Here is an 18,665-nt window from a genome sequence, read left to right on the forward strand (position 1 = left end):
GTCACTCTTATCATGGCCATACCCAGGACTGTAGAAATACTGAGATCATGAGTCCAAGTCATAACAGAACACCCTCATGATGAATTTTCTTATTTGTTTGGATTTTCTTTTTATAAATATTTATTAAGTTATCTATTCAGATATATTTTCAGTATAATATTTACCATCGTGAATGATCTCGGCACACTGCCATGAATACAAATCTGGATAAAACAATATTATTTTTCTTTGGGTTAAAAATAGTCAAATTTAATGTATTGCATCTAGAAATATTGGACTCAGCATGTATTTTTATGACTTTGTGACATTTTGTTCATTTTGAAATATAAAGTCAGTACCTGTAAATCGAAAGAAAAAGAAAAAATAATACAGCATATTCCCAAACATATAACTTCCCAAATGTCCCATCCCTCTACAAACAGAAACAAATGGGGTCAACCCAATTAAGTGGCATTCTAGAAATAAAGAGAATAAGAAACTATAAAGAAAAGCATAACTCTCCCATTGGAGACCCTCCTCTACAGTAGAAACTCTCAGAATGCATCTTTTGGACAAAGCATCTTACAGTTGTAGGTTTTTGTGCATGTTGGTTCTGGACATGGTTAATATAATTTATGAGTGAAATTATGATATTTTGCATCATTCTCTAACATATTTTAGTGGGTACTTTGGACTACCATACCAATTCTTAATGGCTGCGATATATTGTATGAAAAAGAACAAGAGAATAAGGACTGCAGAAACATAACACCATGAATTACACATTATCATTAAAGAATATCAGAAACCTGCAGAGATACTCAACTTCTCACAGCCGGCATTACATTTTGTTAGTGTCTTTTTTTTAAACAATATTTTGCCCTAACCAGACACAGTTTGGGCTGATTTGTGATGCTGAGATAGTTTCACTGATATGATGCCAGCTTTAGAGACATTCAGCTGAAGATTAAATAATCAAACTCCTCATTTTGCAAAAGAAGTGTGAAAAAGGCGTGTATAAAACACAATAATAAGAGCCTTAAGAGAATCTCAACATAAAGTGACATATCTTTATTTAATGTTCTAATTTGTGACGTTCACTGTCAAAAGAAATGACAATGCAGACACATGAGTATAAATCAGTGTTTATTAGTGTCTTAATAATTTAAGAGTGTTTGAACAGTGGGGTTTGGTGCTCCTCTGGCGGACGCTGTGCGGTGTTGCACCACCATGACCTTACAGTATATGCTGTAGTGATCTAAAGCCTGCTCTGCATGCTCTTTGTGTTTGGACACACAGACAAACTACAGATTATAACGATCCTGGTCTGCCTCTGCCGCTCCGTTCGACCGATCGACTGGAAGGCATCAGTCTAAGGCACACATAGCTTAATAAGTAGAGGCAACACTCCTGAGTGGCCTCTTGGACAGAAATCAGCAGCTCACATCAGTTTTACATTAGTCTCTATGGAGACCACAGCCTCTACAAGCGTACAAGCAAATCAGCAAACACTAAGGCCGACTAGGTGTAAGATTCATACTCTCACATTGAATCTAGGCTACGCAGATCACAGACAGCTGTGATCTGAAGCTGGTTATACTCTCATTATCCAGTCTGTGTACCAGTCCCACGGGCGGTGACAGAGGTTAATCTGTTATAGCACTGTAAGTCCCTCTGTGGCAGTCGCCTACAATGAGATGAGGCTGAAATGGTAAATGTGTCTGTTCTGGTCCTGTTGCTGATTTGGGCTACGATGCTGTAGCTCCCTCCTGTTTCTCTTTGTAGACTTGCAGAATGGCCTCACACACAAACTGGAACTGACACTGAAACATACGCAAATGGCCAGTTGCTGCCGCATTTTGTAATGAGTCGAAACACTTCAGCATTTTCTCTCCTGAAGTTTAACCTGCTTTTCAGAAGTGCTGTGGAATGCACCGTCAATTAATCGACCTACCGTGCGCCTGCAAAACAAAAAGCTCGAAAGTTCTTTCCTTTCAGCGGCGTTCCACGTACAAAATCAGCCGCTGTCGCATTTGATGCACGTTCTATTTCAAAGTATGTCGCATTGATGGCTGCTTAAGCGAAATTTGTCCCTAACGCAGCCTTTGCCGTAAAGCTGGAGTGCATTGATTTCAAAGTTCAGCACTGGCTGCCCTGCAGCCGCTGGCGATACGCGTAGCTGAAATTTTTGCTGGCATGCCACATGCCCCGCGTCACAGCGATATGCTTTAGGCGTATGGTAAAGCGATTGGAACAGAGTATGGTCTGCGCCGAAGCAGAAATAAGCAAAGTCCTTTGCGAGCCAAATGAGCGTTGAGGCTATAGCTTCTGAGTCGGAATGATTGAAGTTTTAAGGAGAATGGATAACGGTAAACTAAAGTCCGGCGCTGGTACCGAAAATGCGCTGTGGTCCATTTACGGTACCGAGGGTAAATAAGCTTCAGGGACGCCGCGGTCGGTAATTGTCCCGGGTTATTGCAACCCGGCGTACTTCTGCGTAGCAACTAATCCATACAGCCGAAATGTAAACCCATGAAAGGTGCTGAGAAAAAGGTCAGGAGGATAACTAAAGTCAATGAAATCTCTGTACAAAATTATTTCATGGCAAATCACTGAATAGTTGTTGAGAAATTTCAGTCCGAACCAAAATGGTGGACTGACCAACCAACATTGCCATCTATACAGCCACGCTGCTAGAATTGCTAAAAATAAAAAACTCCATCTGCTGAGGAAGATTGTGTGATATGATCGAAAGCTCCAGACCAGCTACTGAGTGGACCTTGTACTGAGACTGCTTTGTCAACTGTGCATTTGTGACCTGTTTTTATTCATAGAATAATGCCAGCCATATCCTTTAACATATGGCTCATTAACATGAAGGTTTGTCCTCATGTATGACTGTACATATTTTCCACCACTGTCCCGGACACAAACATATGAGGGAAACCTGAGGAAGCGTTCCATCAGCACTAAAACATCAGACAGAAGAAGCCTCAGGGACTGAATCGCCTTTCAAAATAAGGGTGATAGTGGCCTAGAAGCAGGCTTGTGACTGGAGGGCTGCCATATTCCCAGCACTACCTCCTATCAAAGCAATGAGTAACACTTTCCTCTCCCTCGACAAATGCTGCTGAGGTGCCACAGAGCACGGCTTCCAACCTCAGTTTGCCTGCTCTCGCTCATCAGCCATCAGTATAAAACTGTGGCAGCCACGTTAATTCTGATAATTAATGAAGGTTAAAGATGACAGGACCCTCACAGATGTCAAAAACAGGGACACTGGCCTTTAAAAAGTAATTATTGGCACAGTGATGAGAAGTCTCCTCTCACTTTCTTTAGTTGCTATTTGTAGAGAACCGTTAAGCATTCCAAATTTATTTCTACCAAAAGCTTTAACTCAGGGTGGCCTCTAGCTCACCCAGTAAGAGCGCTCGCCCCATGTAGGCTGAGTCCTTTGCAGCGGCCTGGGTTCGAATCCGACCTGCGGCCCTTTGCTGCATGTCATCCCCCATCTCTCTCCCCCTTTCATGTCTATCCACTGTCACTATAATAAAAGGGAAAAGACCCAAAAAATAATCTTAAAAAAAAAAAAAAAAAGCTTTAACTCTATTAAACCAAATTTCTGACATTTCAAACCCTAATGTTCTCTTTGCACATCCCAACTTATACCAAGCCTTTCACCTGACAGATGTTCCTATAAAACAAATTAAAACAAGCCGCAAGTTTGACAAGTTTTAGACTACATGTAGAAGACAAATCAGCTTGATCTTATGATAATAAACAGTTCCGAGAAAATACAGACAATGAATATTGAGGAAAGCTTCAAATTCTCTAAAGCAACAGGTTATCATAATGCCACGAATTAAAATAAGGAACTTAATAAAGGAGAGAAAAATCCCCTGGCCCCCCCCCCCCCCCCCTTTTTTTGTGTCCCGGCCTCTTCCCTCTTCCCCCCCCCCCCCCCTCCCTTTTTTTGGCCTCTCCCCCCCCCCCCCCCCCCCCCCCCCCCCATCCAACAGAGTGAGTGCCGTTTCCATGGTGATAAGAACACCTGTCCGTCCAATCCCAGCACTGAAAATCAAAACAAACACAGCATTAAGTGGATTTTAAAGCCGTACATGCCGGCAGTGTTCAATTAGAGTATACACAGTGTGTGTGTGTGTGTGTGTGTTACCTGCAGTGTACCATTAGTGGCTCTTCACCTCTCCTCCTCTCCCTGACTGAGCTGATGAACAGCAGGAAGTCTGAAGGGTCATCGGGTACACCGTGGTCGGGCCACGCGACATACTGCAGGTGTGTGACTGCACGTTCCTCACCCCGCTAAAACACACACACACACACAAAAAAGGCAGTTAATCAGAGAGAATTTAAGTATTTCATAACCTGTGTATTTATATACCCACATGAGACTTAACTCTTCAGCCCTACAGACTCAAACACTCTGACAACATTCAGCATGTAAGAAAACAAAAGGGTGTAGTGGAAAAACCGAGCAGGTGAGGAGAAAAAACCTGCACGTGACCAGTAGGAACACTGAGAATAGGAAGTGAAGAGGGACACGGTAAAAAGAAAACAGGCGGAGAATAAAATGGCTGAGTTTAGAGTTTAAAATGATCATGTGGCCTGTGAGTCCATGCAGGGATTAACTCGCTCCGCCAGAGGAACAGATGGGCCCACACAGCAGTATCTGTGTATGCATGTGTGTACCTTCATACTTCATGCCTCCTTGAGCATGATCTGTTTATTTACATGTTTGGCATGGAAGTTATGTGGAAAACAGCTCATTTAAATCCGATTATCAACCACATAAAGTGTTTAGAACTTTTTGTGTTTAAACTCGATCAGATAAACCTCTCACAAAGACACACCTGCACACCCACACCTACACACAGTTAATACACACTAATGCACATTCCCACACACACACACGTACAGACCAAGCCGCCCACACGGAGGTGACTGTATGTTGGCTGCAGATAGTTTGCTGCCTGCAGTGAGCTCGGTTATGTGACATATGGCACAAACATGGTACATGTCACTGCAAACATACAACCAGAAAAAGTCTGTGTTGTGCGACCATGGTCATGCTTTGCTCAGGTTTCACGTGGATATGAAAGCAGGTGGCAACTTTGCTACAAGGGCTGCGACTAATTATTTTCAGAATTGATTAATCTGCAGACTATTTTCTTGGCCTATTTTGACCTATTTGTTTTTTGCCTATATAAGATCAGAAAAACACACACATTATAATGTCCCAGAGCTCATGGTGATGTCAAAGGTCTTGTTTTGTCTGATCAAATGTCCAACACAAAATATAAAATTTCCTATCATATTAATACAAGAAAATAATGCACATTTTCACATTTGAAAAGGTCCCATGGCATGGAAATTTCACTTTATGAGGTTTTTTAACATTAATATGCGTTCCCCCAGCCTGCCTATGGTCCCCAATTGGCTTGAAATGGTGATAGGTGTAAACCGAGCCCTGGGTATCCTGCTCTGCCTTTGAGAAAATGAAAGCTCAGATGAGCTTTTCTGGAATCTTGCTCCTTAGGAGGTCATAACAAGCAAGGTTACCTCCCCTTTCTCTGCTTTGCCCACCAAGAGAATTTGGCCAACCCATGAGAGAGAGACATCATGGCTTTCAAACGAGAAAAGTGGCAGTTGGTCAAGGCCACATCCCCACCCTCCACCTTGCCCTCGCCTCACTACGGCCCACAGACACAGAAATGGCACATCCTAAGGAAAGCTCATTGTGGGACTGGCTCTAGTGGCTGTAATTCTGCACCAAGGCTGAATTTCGGGAAAGAGACTTCAGATACAGTATTAGGGGACCACTAAGGTCTATATAAAAGCATCCAAAGAGCACCATGTCATAGGACCTTTAAACGATTATGATTATCAAAAAAGTTGCCATTTAATTTTGATTAATCGACTAATCATTACAATGTCATTTGCTACAGTACCTGTGTGTGTTTCAGAGTGAACTGCCGCGTCACATACGCCAGGTTACACTCCTCAGAGTGACACTTCACGCGCATGTGCCCGTAATCCTTCACTTCCGGCGGATGCGGCCAGTACTGGTGGCACTTGGTCTGCAAGTGTATGACATCACAGACAAATTACATTACATCTGACATGAGTCATCAGTCAGGATACAATCTATTACTACTGCTACATCAGCTGCACTCTGCTCTCATTAAAATTGAACTGATATTCAACAGCGTCGTATGTTCCACCCGGCAGTCTGAGGAACAAAAGCAATTCATCAGGAGCAGAATGTGAACCGATTGTCAATGTGTGTGTACGTATGTGTGTGGGTGAGCGTGATCGCCAAGTGGAGAGAAACTCAGGGCACTTGATGAATATCAGGAAAATTATCAATTAATGAAAGCATCTGGTTACCAAGCAACAGCTGAAAGAGAGACTTCTTCATTCAACAAGACCTTCATATCTCGCTGCCTCTGTCTCTGTGTGGATAGGTCTTCCTCTTCCAACCTTTAAATTAATTCTCTCATTGGAATCCAGTTCACACTTCACATTTCACCATTCTCTACACCATGAAACCCTGTAATTACTCACAGTCACAACTGTGCCGGTTTGTTTTTTTGTGTGCAAACATCACCGCTGAACCTTGTAATTACAGTAATCATGTATCAAATAAAACACAAAACAGCATATAATAATATGCTAGTAGTGCTGCAGTAATCACTACGTTAATGCATCTGCAGATATTGAGCTGTGTAATTTCAAGTGTTTCCCTTTCTGTTCAGTCATTTCCATTCCTGTGTGAATGTGGCTGTACAGTATAAAATTATGAACGCATGTATACCCGTCCCCTCTCTGTCAGAGTTGTTAGCATGATGATGGTGTGTATCTGTTGCTCCCAAACAGTCTGCCAAAAGTGAGTGCAGGTCTGTGGCAATGGACCCTGACCCGCAACATAACGTAAACATACACCAGACACTGGGGGCACCACCTATGAGACAGACAAATAAACACATACAGTGATACACACACACCACACAGAGGATGAGTTAACATTAGATGTGACAGGGACAGCACACTCAATTTTACATTGGTGATGCGCACCTCAATGTGGCTGGCGTTAATGTAGTCCTCCTGTCCCTGGAGCACCACTCTGGTGGCATCATCTGAAAGGAGAGCAGCGGGTGAGGGTCATAATAGAGCCGCCGACGCACCGCAGGCTCAACCAATTAAATTTCATGCAGGTGCTACAGCGGTGAGCTTCATATCAAGGTTAGAAAGGTAGCACAGAGCAGTGGGTGGGTGGAAGGGCACCAGGTAGAGAAGAGACAAACGGCAGGAGACAGGCACACAGATAAGCAGAACTTACAAGGTAAAACATCCTTATATCGATTCTTGTCCATGTTCTCAGGGAGCCGAGCACAGTTTAGTGAGAGACCAGGCTTTCTCCTGTATAAATTCTAGAAATTACAAGCATACAGACACACATATGATATGATATGATATGATATAATATATGTAAACACACAGAAACATACTCAAACAAAAACAAATTCCAGGGCAGTGACGGCATCTTTTTGTTAGATTGTCAGGATTCCAGGTGAAGATGAGAGCCAACATCTGTCCCAAAAACAGCACTTAAAAGGCTCATTGTGATCCAAAATAACTGGGTGGGACAAACTAAATCCTGATTAAAATAAAGACATATTTTGGTCCAGCTTATGAATACATTTTAAAACACCTGTTTACTGTTTAGCTCCCACCGGTATTTTAAATACCTCAAAATGGAAACAGAGTGTGCCAGATTGTATTCCTCTCTCCAGCTGTCTCATCGACTCCTCCAGTGTCGTGACCCGCTCCAACTGGCCAGGTGACAGCTTGTCTCCCTGTGATTGGCTGGTGAGTGTGAGGGCGGAAGGCAACTGCAGCAGGGGTGCCACCCGGCCAGGACCTGGAATCCAAGGACAGTTCAAGTCTGTGATAAATATTCATAGAAACATGACAGACAGTGTGCACACTTATATCACATGCTGCTTCAGCAGATCGGTCACACACACCCACCCACCCACACCCACATACAGACCTTTACGTCTGATGAGCAAGGCCAGCTCTCTTGAGTGCGACTCTCTGCTGGCTCTTATGAACATGACAACCTGATCATGTGTGTGTTCAGAAATGTCTCGACCGTTGATGAGCACCAGCAGGTCTCCTTCTAAGAGTTTGGGCTCACATCGACCTGCCTACAAACAACACAGAGTCATTTAAAGGCTGACATCTCCTCACCATATGTCAATCTCATTTCAGTCTAGGGCTTAGCGCTAGACCCCACATATCAGCTTTATATCATTAGTTTATTATATATCGTATCAGTGTAATGTTGGCAAATAACTAACAAGAAATCTCAGTAGAGAAATGACAAACTAGGTTTGAGGAACTTTAGAAACAGTGTCACCATTACATAGTTTGTCCACCAGAGAGCTGTCAGGTTGATTTTTCAACCGTAAAATGTCTCACTCAGGATTTATCTGGGTCACAATAACACAAATAAAAAAAAATCTAAAAGGATCTGAGTCAATAGATTATGTTTAGGTTTTGTTTTTTTATTATTATTGGCCGATATATCGTTATCAGATTTTTAAACTACCAAATATCGAAATCTATATCAGCCTAAAAAATCCAATATTGGTCAGGCTATTATAACCTCTTTTAAATTTATTTTTATTATCGATTAATCTGTCTGAATTGACTAATCATCTGAAAATAGTGAAAAAAAAGTCCACAATTTCCAAAAGCCAAAGGTGATGTTCTAAAATAGTTTGTTTTGTCCGACCAACAGTCCAAAACCCAAAGTAAAATAAATCAAAAATAATTAGATCACTATCATATTGGCATTTCTGCTTTGATAAATGAATAACACAATAATCGCTTATCAAAATAGTATCATAATGTGTAACACACACACACACACACACACACACACAACACATCTTTTTCTGGCGAGTGAATAATCATTTGATTGACTAATCCGTTATATCAATCCATATTGTGTTTGCATTTTATCATAAAAGTTATATTGACACCTCCTGGAGACACCAGGCAGTCAAACCACACACACATCTGAGTCGGCTCTTACCGGAGAGTCAGGTTTAACGTGGGATATGGCTAGAGGCATTTTCTGATCCACCCCACCCTAGGAGGAGTTGGGAAATTAAATGGCGCAAGAGTGGAGAAGTGACAACACAAACGTTACGTGTGCAAATACATTTACAAAAACATAAAACGTTGCCTTGTAAGAGAGACACACCACATAAAGAGTGTAAGAGAGAGACCCACTTTAACATTGAAGCCAAACTTGCCGTCATGATCGGGGGCAATACATATCAGCATCAAGTCACCGTCGCCGAGTGCGCCCTGCATACACACAAATACTCAGAATCAATGGACACATGGGTGGATAAACAGTAATACACTTATTTAGAGTTGATGATGAGATAACAGACCTTATTGTTGTGGTGTGAGCTGTGTTCATCTTCCTCCTCTCCTATACTGTCATCAATTTGCAACAAAGCATCATCTGTCCCCTGGCTATAAGAGCCAAAAATAAATTAAATAAAGAACAGATGACTTTCAGATGTGATAATAATACAATTTTGAATGCTCTCATATCATAATATTTTTTTATCCTATGGTTAACGCAAATGCTTAAAACAAACCCAAGTTTGGGCTGCATGACTTATCTACAGTTTTTCTCAATTGCTTTGGCACAATCGTCAAATGAGTAAACTTTATCAAACTATATGACTATTTATATGAACATTAGGTCAGTTGTTCACATGACTATAGTCATTTAGAATTGCTTTGGTACAAAATACATTGAGTAAGCCTTACAGATCAAAATAGTTTGCATTCCTTTGCTATTTTATCATATTACTCTCAAATGCAACTATACACATGTTCATTGGGTAAATCCCTACATGCTAAATAGAGCAACCAACATTCACAAAACCTGTCACACATATATTAGATACATAATAGTTATGTTGTATTGTTGTAGGCCTAAGAGTTGAGAGATGGATATAGACTTAGGCTAGATGGGGGACAATTCAATTTCCTCACAATTTAGAGCAACCAATCGCAAATGCTGTCCAATTTAGCTGACAGGTGAAACTCATAACCAATTAATCTCAAACATATTTACTGTATACTGCAAGGGTAAGATGGAATTTTACAGCTGTGGAACATAGAGCATGCAGGAGACAGACAGGGGCAAGAGCCTGCCCATGCAAGAGGAAGGGGCATTAGAGTGTGGGGTGGTTTGGTGAGGGGGAGAGGAAGAGGGGGGCAGAGAGGACAAGGCAAAGGCAAGAGAAATATCAAATTAGATACAGGCAAAAATAAGGGACCATGTAATCAACCACGGCCTAAGTATGACAGAGGCTGGTCGGAGCGTGCAGCCTATTTTCTTTTTTCCTTGCACATATTGTACAGTAGTTCCTGATAATTTTGCTGTTGTATATAGTTTTTTTCTGTACATGCTTTCTTTATGTATTTGCAGTTGGCTGGTGTGTACATACAATGAGAAATGAAAATGTTGTTGAAAGTATAGTGTTTGCCATGGCTGATATCAATACTATTCAAATGCCTAAATATACAATGTTAGCAATTGGACAATATCACATAGTGGGTGACTATCACTTTCAGAGTACGCTGTCATTTGACATTGCATTTTGACCGTCTTGGATCAAGCAATGATCAGGAAACCTTGTGTTTTGATGACAATAATTTATTCATTGATTGAATTATTTACATTTGAAACAGGAGTTCATTCTTTTGAGTGAGTAATCACCTTTTGCAGGTCACAAAGAGTGGTGTGCGGAATGAAAACAAACATTATGTGTGTGTCTTATGTGTATGGTGTGAGGATTGTACTTAGAGTTTTGACAATTGTAAGTTGGTTTCAGTAAATGTGCCAAATCGATTGAGAAAAACTGTAATTGCTTTTTTTAACCAATACTGCAATTTTGATTAATATTGCAATTGTTTTCTATAAATTAAAGCACAGGCCTATCTGGTGTTCTACACAGTATTAATTATGATAACTTTGTACCAGTTACACATATTAAACCATCTCTCCCACCAGCCAGATACCAAAATAATACAGAGTGGTGCTTCTTCTCTCAAAAAAAATAATCTTTGGCCAAGGCTAACTAGTGTAGAAAAGCAAAAACCTAATTAAGCAGACAACAACTGGAAGTTGTTTTAAATGGTTTGGCCAACTCACAGAATTTACATTAACTAGCTAAATCTGGCTGTAAATTAAGTCACAGCTTCTTTGATTCAAACATTGCACTAAATCCAATTGAAATGTTGATATAAAATGATTAAACTTTTAGCCCTAACATGCATCATGCCAGCAAAGCCCACTGAATTGAGAGAGATTATAAGTGTGTAGACAGATACACATTTCTTCTGTAACTGATACTTACTGATGAGGTGAAGCGTCTCCCTCGCTGTCCTTGCTGCTCAAAGACGCCCTGTATGTGTAGAAAACATCCTCCCCCTCTGACATGTCTTTCAGGTCATTGGTCAGCTCAACTGAGGATGGGCGAGGTTTACGGATGCCGTGGCGAACTCGAGGACTTCGCCTGCCGGAGAGACAAACCAGCAGAACCAGGAGAGTATAAGATTTGATCAAATGACACAATATGATAACATATAGTTGTGGTTGATCTGCAGGACGTACCAGTTGGGGGTGTTTGGGGGCGATCTAGAGGGCAGACTCTTGGTCTCCAGATAATCTGATGAAATCGACCTCTGCAGGACTGGGTTCCACACCATCCCTCCCACCACACGCTGGCACACTGGACCACTGCAAATTAGGAGGGAAAAGAATGAAAATGTTCAGTGTTTATGACGAGAGTGTAAATATGAATATACATGTTACAGGTGCAGGCTCACCTCTCAGTTTTACTGTTGCCGAGGCCCAGGTGTTGGGTTATCAGCTTTTTGTAGGACTGAACTGTGCTGTTGTTGTGTTTGGGGCTCCTGGCAATCCGGTTGGAGCAGAAGAAGGAGTGATGATCCACACAGGACCTCCACAGGTTCTTACAGGTCTTGGGACAGGGCAGAACTAGAGACACCTCACAATCCTGGGTCTCCCCCTGCAACATACAGAGTTTTTTGTTATGCTTTATAATGCTGGAGTTCTTTGCCACCTCCAATATTCAAGGACACATCTCCAACTTAAGCTGCTCAGGTTGCATTTGTTGCCGGCAATAAAATAACTGCCTCCTGTCAAATGATTTATTACTTGTCCCACACATAAACACACACAAACAACCTGCCTGTCCCACACATAAACACACACAAACAACCTGCCAAAAGTGTGGATATGAATCATTCAATATATTCACGTCTCTGTAGACCATGTAGTAGTCAAGCTTGTGAAGTGTATAAATTCTTATGTCCTAATAGTTACAGTTAATTATAAAAGCAATCAAATAAATTGTGCTAACTCCAAACTTTCAATGGATGGAAGTGTGTAGGAAACAATTAAAAGCAGTAATTTGTTCAGAGCAGAGCTTTAAACTATTAAGAAAAATAAATGCTAGAGGGACTTACATGTTTACGTTTCAGATGTATAAGAAAGCGTTTCCTCTTAAATGAAATCTTGATGATGTTCCCCCTACAAGTGAAGAACGCAACTGATTAAAGGAAAAGATGAAAATACAGGAATAAGACCGTAAAATTAGCATCATTGTCACTCACCAGGGAAAGAAACTGGAGCAAATCATATTACAGAATACTGCAACACCACTAGAGGCCAAACCCACCATCAGAGGGGCATCATTAGTGTCCTGAGAGACAGAAAGATGAGGGAATGACAAAAAGTGTCAAAAATGAGAGGAATAAAGAGGATGCAGAGGAAGTTAAACTAGAAGATGAGGTATTAGGTGGATGTTTAAGCGAGGGAATCACTCTACCATGGCAGCATGCAGCTCCACTCCATACAACTCCAGTGTCCGTGCTGTGTTTAGGAAACAAAGCTCTGCCTCGCTTTGCTTCAGCCCCCTTGGGAACACACAGAGTCACATACAACACCAGGAACCAACTGCACAACAAACTGGTTGTTTGTCAGTGGCAACTAGATGTAATAAAACAGTCTGAATTACTTGTGCTGTGGATGCAGATCCTCCACTTTAGACTGGAAGTCTTCATCCTGCTCAGGAATAAAGTGGCACTTGGAGAGATAACCGGGGAGTCGAGACGGACAGCGATCCCCCATCTCCGCTGCGAGTGATGGAAAGAGACACTGAGCATCCACACATCCACAAATTCACACACTGACATCTGGGATACTGTAGGAGAGCTGCTGCTTATTGAGAGCATCCTCAACAAAACTAATTACTCACTCGGTTATTATTAAGTCATTAATCATAGTAGAGAGATGGTACTTACATTGCACGGCGTAAGAGGCCAACACTACAGCTGCACTCAGGGGGCACTGCAACCTGCAATCACACTCCATGATTACACATTACACAGCTACCTACACAACACAAACACTGTGCACAGGGGGGATGGGCGGTTGTGTTTGTGTGTTACTAACCGTCCTTCTCTAATGTCACTCCTGATCTGGAGGAAGTACAGGTGCCTGCAGGGACGAGACAAGAGGAACTTTACTGACCAACGCCTTCATTTGTATCGATAATCCCAGCAAAAAAGGACCTTCCTGAGTCATACAACTTCTCCAGATCAATATCTAGTGATATATGACTGCTACGCGAGAGGCACATATACTAACCTTGTCTGTTCATGCTGCAGAGAGTTAGGATCAGAGATGAAGAATCGTACTCTGAAGTTCAGATAAAAGGGAGATGCAAGACCTGCAGAGAAAAGGCATTTATCTATAGTCACTAAGTCACCTCAATCCTCCTCTCTCCTACACCTACTATCTATAAATGTATTTTTAAAGAAACATTTAAAAAAAAGTATTTGTCTACAGCAGTAATGTAAAAGGTAAAGAAGGTAAATTATCTGGAGCCAGAACAAGGAAGAAACCTTTTATCTGCTTCTTCAAGGGTTTCTCAGGCTCCAACCATCTCTGAGAAAAAAAAGAAATTCATTAAGTATAATGGCTAACTGGGGCTAAAAAAAACATTTATGTAAGCATACCCCGTGGTTATCATTGTCTAAACAGCAATCAGAGAGAGCAATACATTACAATCCCAGCCCAAATGTGCAGCAGATGAACAGTGAGCTCACAGGAGAGTGTGTGTTGGCCGTGATTGAGGCGATGGCTGTGCTGGATTCTCTGATCTGCAGACTGAAGAGCTGCCTCTCCTGCAGGCCCAGGTGGTCGCATACTTGGTCCAACAGAACCACACCTTCATCCTGCTTCTGAAAGATGCAAACATCAAACAAACATTAATATCAGCCAAAACTTTGAGTGACATTAAGCGGTTGCTTATTTGTACATGTAAATATACTGTGCCATATGTTGCAGTAGTGCCTAACCTATAGATAGGGATAATTATTTTGGTTTTAAAAAAATCTGTGACTTTCTCTGTGGTTATTTTAAAAATAAAAATTGGTTGTAAATCAAATAAAAATAATTAATAATGCATATATCCAGGTGAGAATAAGATTTCCATCTGCATCACAACACTCTGTACTTTAACTATTAATCACTCTGAGGGATAACATCCAACTCATCTGCATTATCCTCCCACATTTTGTTACCGGAAGCACATTCACATCACCTGAGGACCACGTTTACTGTAAACTGCGGCAAACCGTGAGTTTTTGCAGCAAGAAACACATTTTTAATGAGTGTGGACACAACATCCAGGTGAATATCGGTTTAAATGGGCCATGCCTTCCACAAATATGAAAAAAAAAACAGAAACACAGGAGTCTTAATAAGGAGAGTAATTGAGAGCTTAATATTGGAAACAGCCGCAGCGCTCTCCCTGCTCTTCCACTGTTCACATAACGATGCTGCACAGCTGCTGTCTTAGAAAGCAAGATTTGTGCTTGCCTTTCTGCATGTGTGTGTACGCTTGTCAGTTTGTGTGAGTGTACCGCTGTCAGGCTGCGTACAAAAGGATATGCTGATGATATAAAAGGTTCCTAAGTGTGATAAGCTCTGTAAGCTGCAGGAGGTAAGTGTGTCCTTCACACCAAGGTCAAAGTGTTAAATAAGAGATGTGGATCAACAGGAATATGAAAGATAGTCACTGTATCATGCACGGACAATATGATCATTAGCAGAGACAGATATGATCTCCTTAACTACAGACAGGAAACTGTGTGTGTGTGTGTGTGTGTGTGTGTGTGTGTGTGTGTGTGTGTGTGTGTGTGTGTGTGTGTGTGAGAGTGAGTGAGAGTGAGGGGGTGGTACGCACGCTGACTCTGAAGGTCTCGATAGTGCTGTCCAGCAGCTGAACTAGGCAGAGCAGGTCCGGTTTTGGCATGTCTGTTACCTCGGTAACACTGCCTCCCTCTCAAGACAAACACCCTGCCCTCAGCTCGTCACTGAGTGGGGACCTGGAAACACATATACAAGCATACACAAACCACAAAAACAGTGTCAGATGTTTCTAGACTGTCTTCTAATGAAAGCACCTCCCTGAGGATGACATTGTGTTGTGAGTAATATATGTGCTGGATGGAACATCGGGCTGCAGTGAGTAATGCAGCGTGAATGCAAAGGAGTGACTGTGTGTGTGTGTGTGTGTGTGTGTGTGTGTGTGTGTGTGTGTGTGTGTGTGTGTGTGTGTGTATTTGTGTAATTCCTTATTATTTGGCCTGGGTCTGAACATGTCCCTTCCCTCTCCCTGCTGCTCTCCCTCTGCATCTCTCCGCCTTTGGCAGGCAGCTGAATGATAAGAATGTTAAACATTTTCAGAGTTGAACACGCCTATCTACACTAGACTACGACTGATCTCAGACCAGCCACTGGGAGCACACAGCAGGAATACAAACACACACATACATGCACTGCTAATGCATGCTTAAAGCCAATATCTTACCCCAGCTTGGAGAATATCTATATTTGTGACACAAAAAATACTTATGCAAACCATAACACAACTGAGCTGATAAAATATGAGTCAGGTGGCATTAAAGCTGAACTTTCGGAAACTAAATTAGTCCCCTGTGTGCGTGTGTGTGTGTGTTAATATATGCATGCAAATATATGTACGTACATGTGTCCGGTCTTCGTTTCCAGGTGAACAATTAATGGCCCAGGCCGGCCTGTCTCACACTGATTCTGAAAGGACACAGTGTTTGAGTTAATGTTTGAACACAGTGACACACTCTGAATATATTGAAACAGAGCTGGTCCTAGTTTGGTGACTTGTTTTCCATAATAATACCCTCTCACAGACAGGCCTCTAATGAATTTACAAGTAAATGCTACATTTAAAAGCAGATTCATCATGTTGTTTGACACTGGGGGTTTTGCATCTTGCATCTATTTTTGATATGTTCAGAGTTGTGCCCACATGACCACAGATGAGGAAATAAAATAGAGTTATTGTGATTCTTTTAACACATACTTTCTGCCAAATATTTATCTTTACAAGTTAAAAGTGTACCTTGTAGGACATAAGAACACCTAGCATTGATGGCCTCTACTGCTTCACAAAACATACCAATGAAAAAACAGGGCCTATCTCACAGGGCCTATATTTATGTTGTCCGACTGTCCCAGTTTGTCGATAATGAACACTGCTGTGTGACCTCGCTGTACTTTGAACCACTGCGCCATGAAGAACCTGTTGACAACCTGAAGTTTTCTACAGCTACACCCAAAAGGTGACACACTTCAATGTTCCTCCAACCACGGCAGTCCTCGTAACTACAACTTTGCCAAGTGACTGTTTTTTGGGAAGAGATAGTTAAATGACCAAAAAAACCTACGTGTACCTCAGTCGTCCCGCTTCAAAGACGGATCATATTCCTCAGACTGTCCGCTGTGAAAGCCTCGGGACGGGGCGCCGTCGGAAGAGCCAGGTATAGTAAGGTAAATATCCGGGATAAGTTTCTCATCCCTGGCTGCGCTGAGACTCCGCGCGGCCCCGCCCCTTCGCCGCGCGCGCTCCCGGTGGGATGCGCGCTCTAGGGGGCGGGCGCGCAAAGCATACAGTAAAGGGTAATTAGCATTACAAACCAAAACATTACAAACAGATTAGCCTACTCATACCCACTAATTAAGTAAAAGTACTAATACATCACTCAAATAAAAGTAATAGCCTACGCTGAAAATGTTACTTAAGTAAGAGTATAGGCCTAATCAGGAAAATGTAGGCCTACTTAAAGTAGGCTATTTAAAAGTGCTCAATGCAAAAAAATGGCCGCCATGACTATAGCGTCTACTTTAGGCTATATCATTAGATTAGCATTACCCGTGCATTAATGTGTAAGCAGCTTTTTATTGTTGTAGTTGGTTTAAGGTGGTGCTACTTTTTTTTATATGGGAGTAATGATTATTTTCATTATGGATTAATCTCCTGATTTTATTTTCTGCATTGATTGCTTGGTTTGTAAAAAGTCAGAAAAGTCCAAAGAAATTGCGATCACAATTCCCCAGAGCCCAAAGTGAAACATTTATTATTATTATTATGAATATTAGTAATCATACATTGTTTACACATGATTTGATAGTATACTCAAAGGCAGAGATGCAACTAAACTTCTTCATCGATTAATCTGTCGATTATGTTTTTAATTATTAGTAAATTAAAAATAGATGTTTGATCCTGCTGCCCAATTCAAAGTTCAATAAAGTACAATGAGCTTCAAATCAGGTGTGGCAATACAGCAACGTGGAAAGGGAAGATAAAAGCTACTCACTGACAACAGGCTGATGGCAAAATGTTGTTTTTGTCTGTTTATATGAAGATATTAATTCCTAGAGGAAGAAAGAAAAAATAGAAAGGTGTATACTTCACGAAATCCTCTGGTTTGCTGTCTCCATCTACAGGACAGATGAAGTACTATTACTGTGTGTTCAGCATGACAAATTTACTAAACTGTATGTAGACTAAACAAATAATTACTTGTTGCATTAAAACAGTCTCTGCTAACAGATCTCCGACTGTGTGGAAACAACCATGAGTAAAAGATATGACAGAGACATTACTGATATCCTAGTGATAGGGTTAAAAATTAGATTGACCTAGGCTGGTGATGATGGAGATAATGGAGCCAGAAGTTGCAATAGGGCTCATTCTGCAGACATACAGTTTGAACGGGGTTTAGGCTACTGTTACTTTCCCTCCTGTTGCCATGTATAGGCTGGTTGAGGCAGTGGACCTGTCCTGTCTGGTTGGGGTTGGCTGATCTGCTGAGTGGGTTTCCTCTCTTGCAGGAATGCTATTTGACTGTTGAGATGAGTACGTTGTGTTCAGTGTCACCTGTTGCTTGCCTGGAGAAGCAAAAACCAGCTCCGGCCAGTTCCCATGATATTAGAGCGATGTGACAAGAGGTGTCAGACTGAGCCAGCCCAGCGCTGTAACAGAGAGGGACCTCCCCCCTGTTGCTGTCCGAGGATCAGCTTTCTGCAGCAGTAACCAAGACACCCTGTGCCCACTCTGAACCCACCAGCTCCAAATTTAGACACAGAGACACAGAGACAAACTTAACTTGACTTCAAGTCCTATTTATCAGATTCACACCCTTTTACTCTG

The 18,665-nt window shown here is 41.7% G+C and overlaps 1 protein-coding gene across 1 annotated transcript; it reads right to left on the reverse strand.

Moving 5' to 3' along the window:
- Positions 1 to 3,986: 3,986 nt before the first annotated feature.
- Positions 3,987 to 17,065, reverse strand: ptpn3 (protein tyrosine phosphatase non-receptor type 3; the record flags this gene model as incomplete). The annotated part of the gene is made up of 26 exons (XM_039804879.1): positions 16,897 to 17,065; positions 16,179 to 16,243; positions 15,375 to 15,516; positions 14,233 to 14,367; positions 14,029 to 14,071; positions 13,772 to 13,853; positions 13,577 to 13,621; positions 13,426 to 13,478; positions 13,140 to 13,257; positions 12,951 to 13,038; positions 12,736 to 12,824; positions 12,589 to 12,652; positions 11,926 to 12,128; positions 11,711 to 11,836; positions 11,454 to 11,612; positions 9,468 to 9,552; positions 9,301 to 9,378; positions 9,101 to 9,157; positions 8,051 to 8,207; positions 7,746 to 7,918; positions 7,337 to 7,427; positions 7,072 to 7,133; positions 6,812 to 6,958; positions 5,946 to 6,074; positions 4,154 to 4,299; positions 3,987 to 4,050 (listed from the first exon to the last, which is right to left on the reverse strand). Coding segments are annotated over exons 3-26 (2,463 nt in total), but the record flags the coding sequence as incomplete, so codon positions are not given.
- Between the last annotated feature and the right edge of the window lie 1,600 nt (positions 17,066 to 18,665).

The sequence above is a fragment of the Perca fluviatilis genome, chromosome 7 (assembly GCF_010015445.1).
Source record: "Perca fluviatilis chromosome 7, GENO_Pfluv_1.0, whole genome shotgun sequence".
Taxonomy (NCBI): domain Eukaryota; kingdom Metazoa; phylum Chordata; class Actinopteri; order Perciformes; family Percidae; genus Perca; species Perca fluviatilis.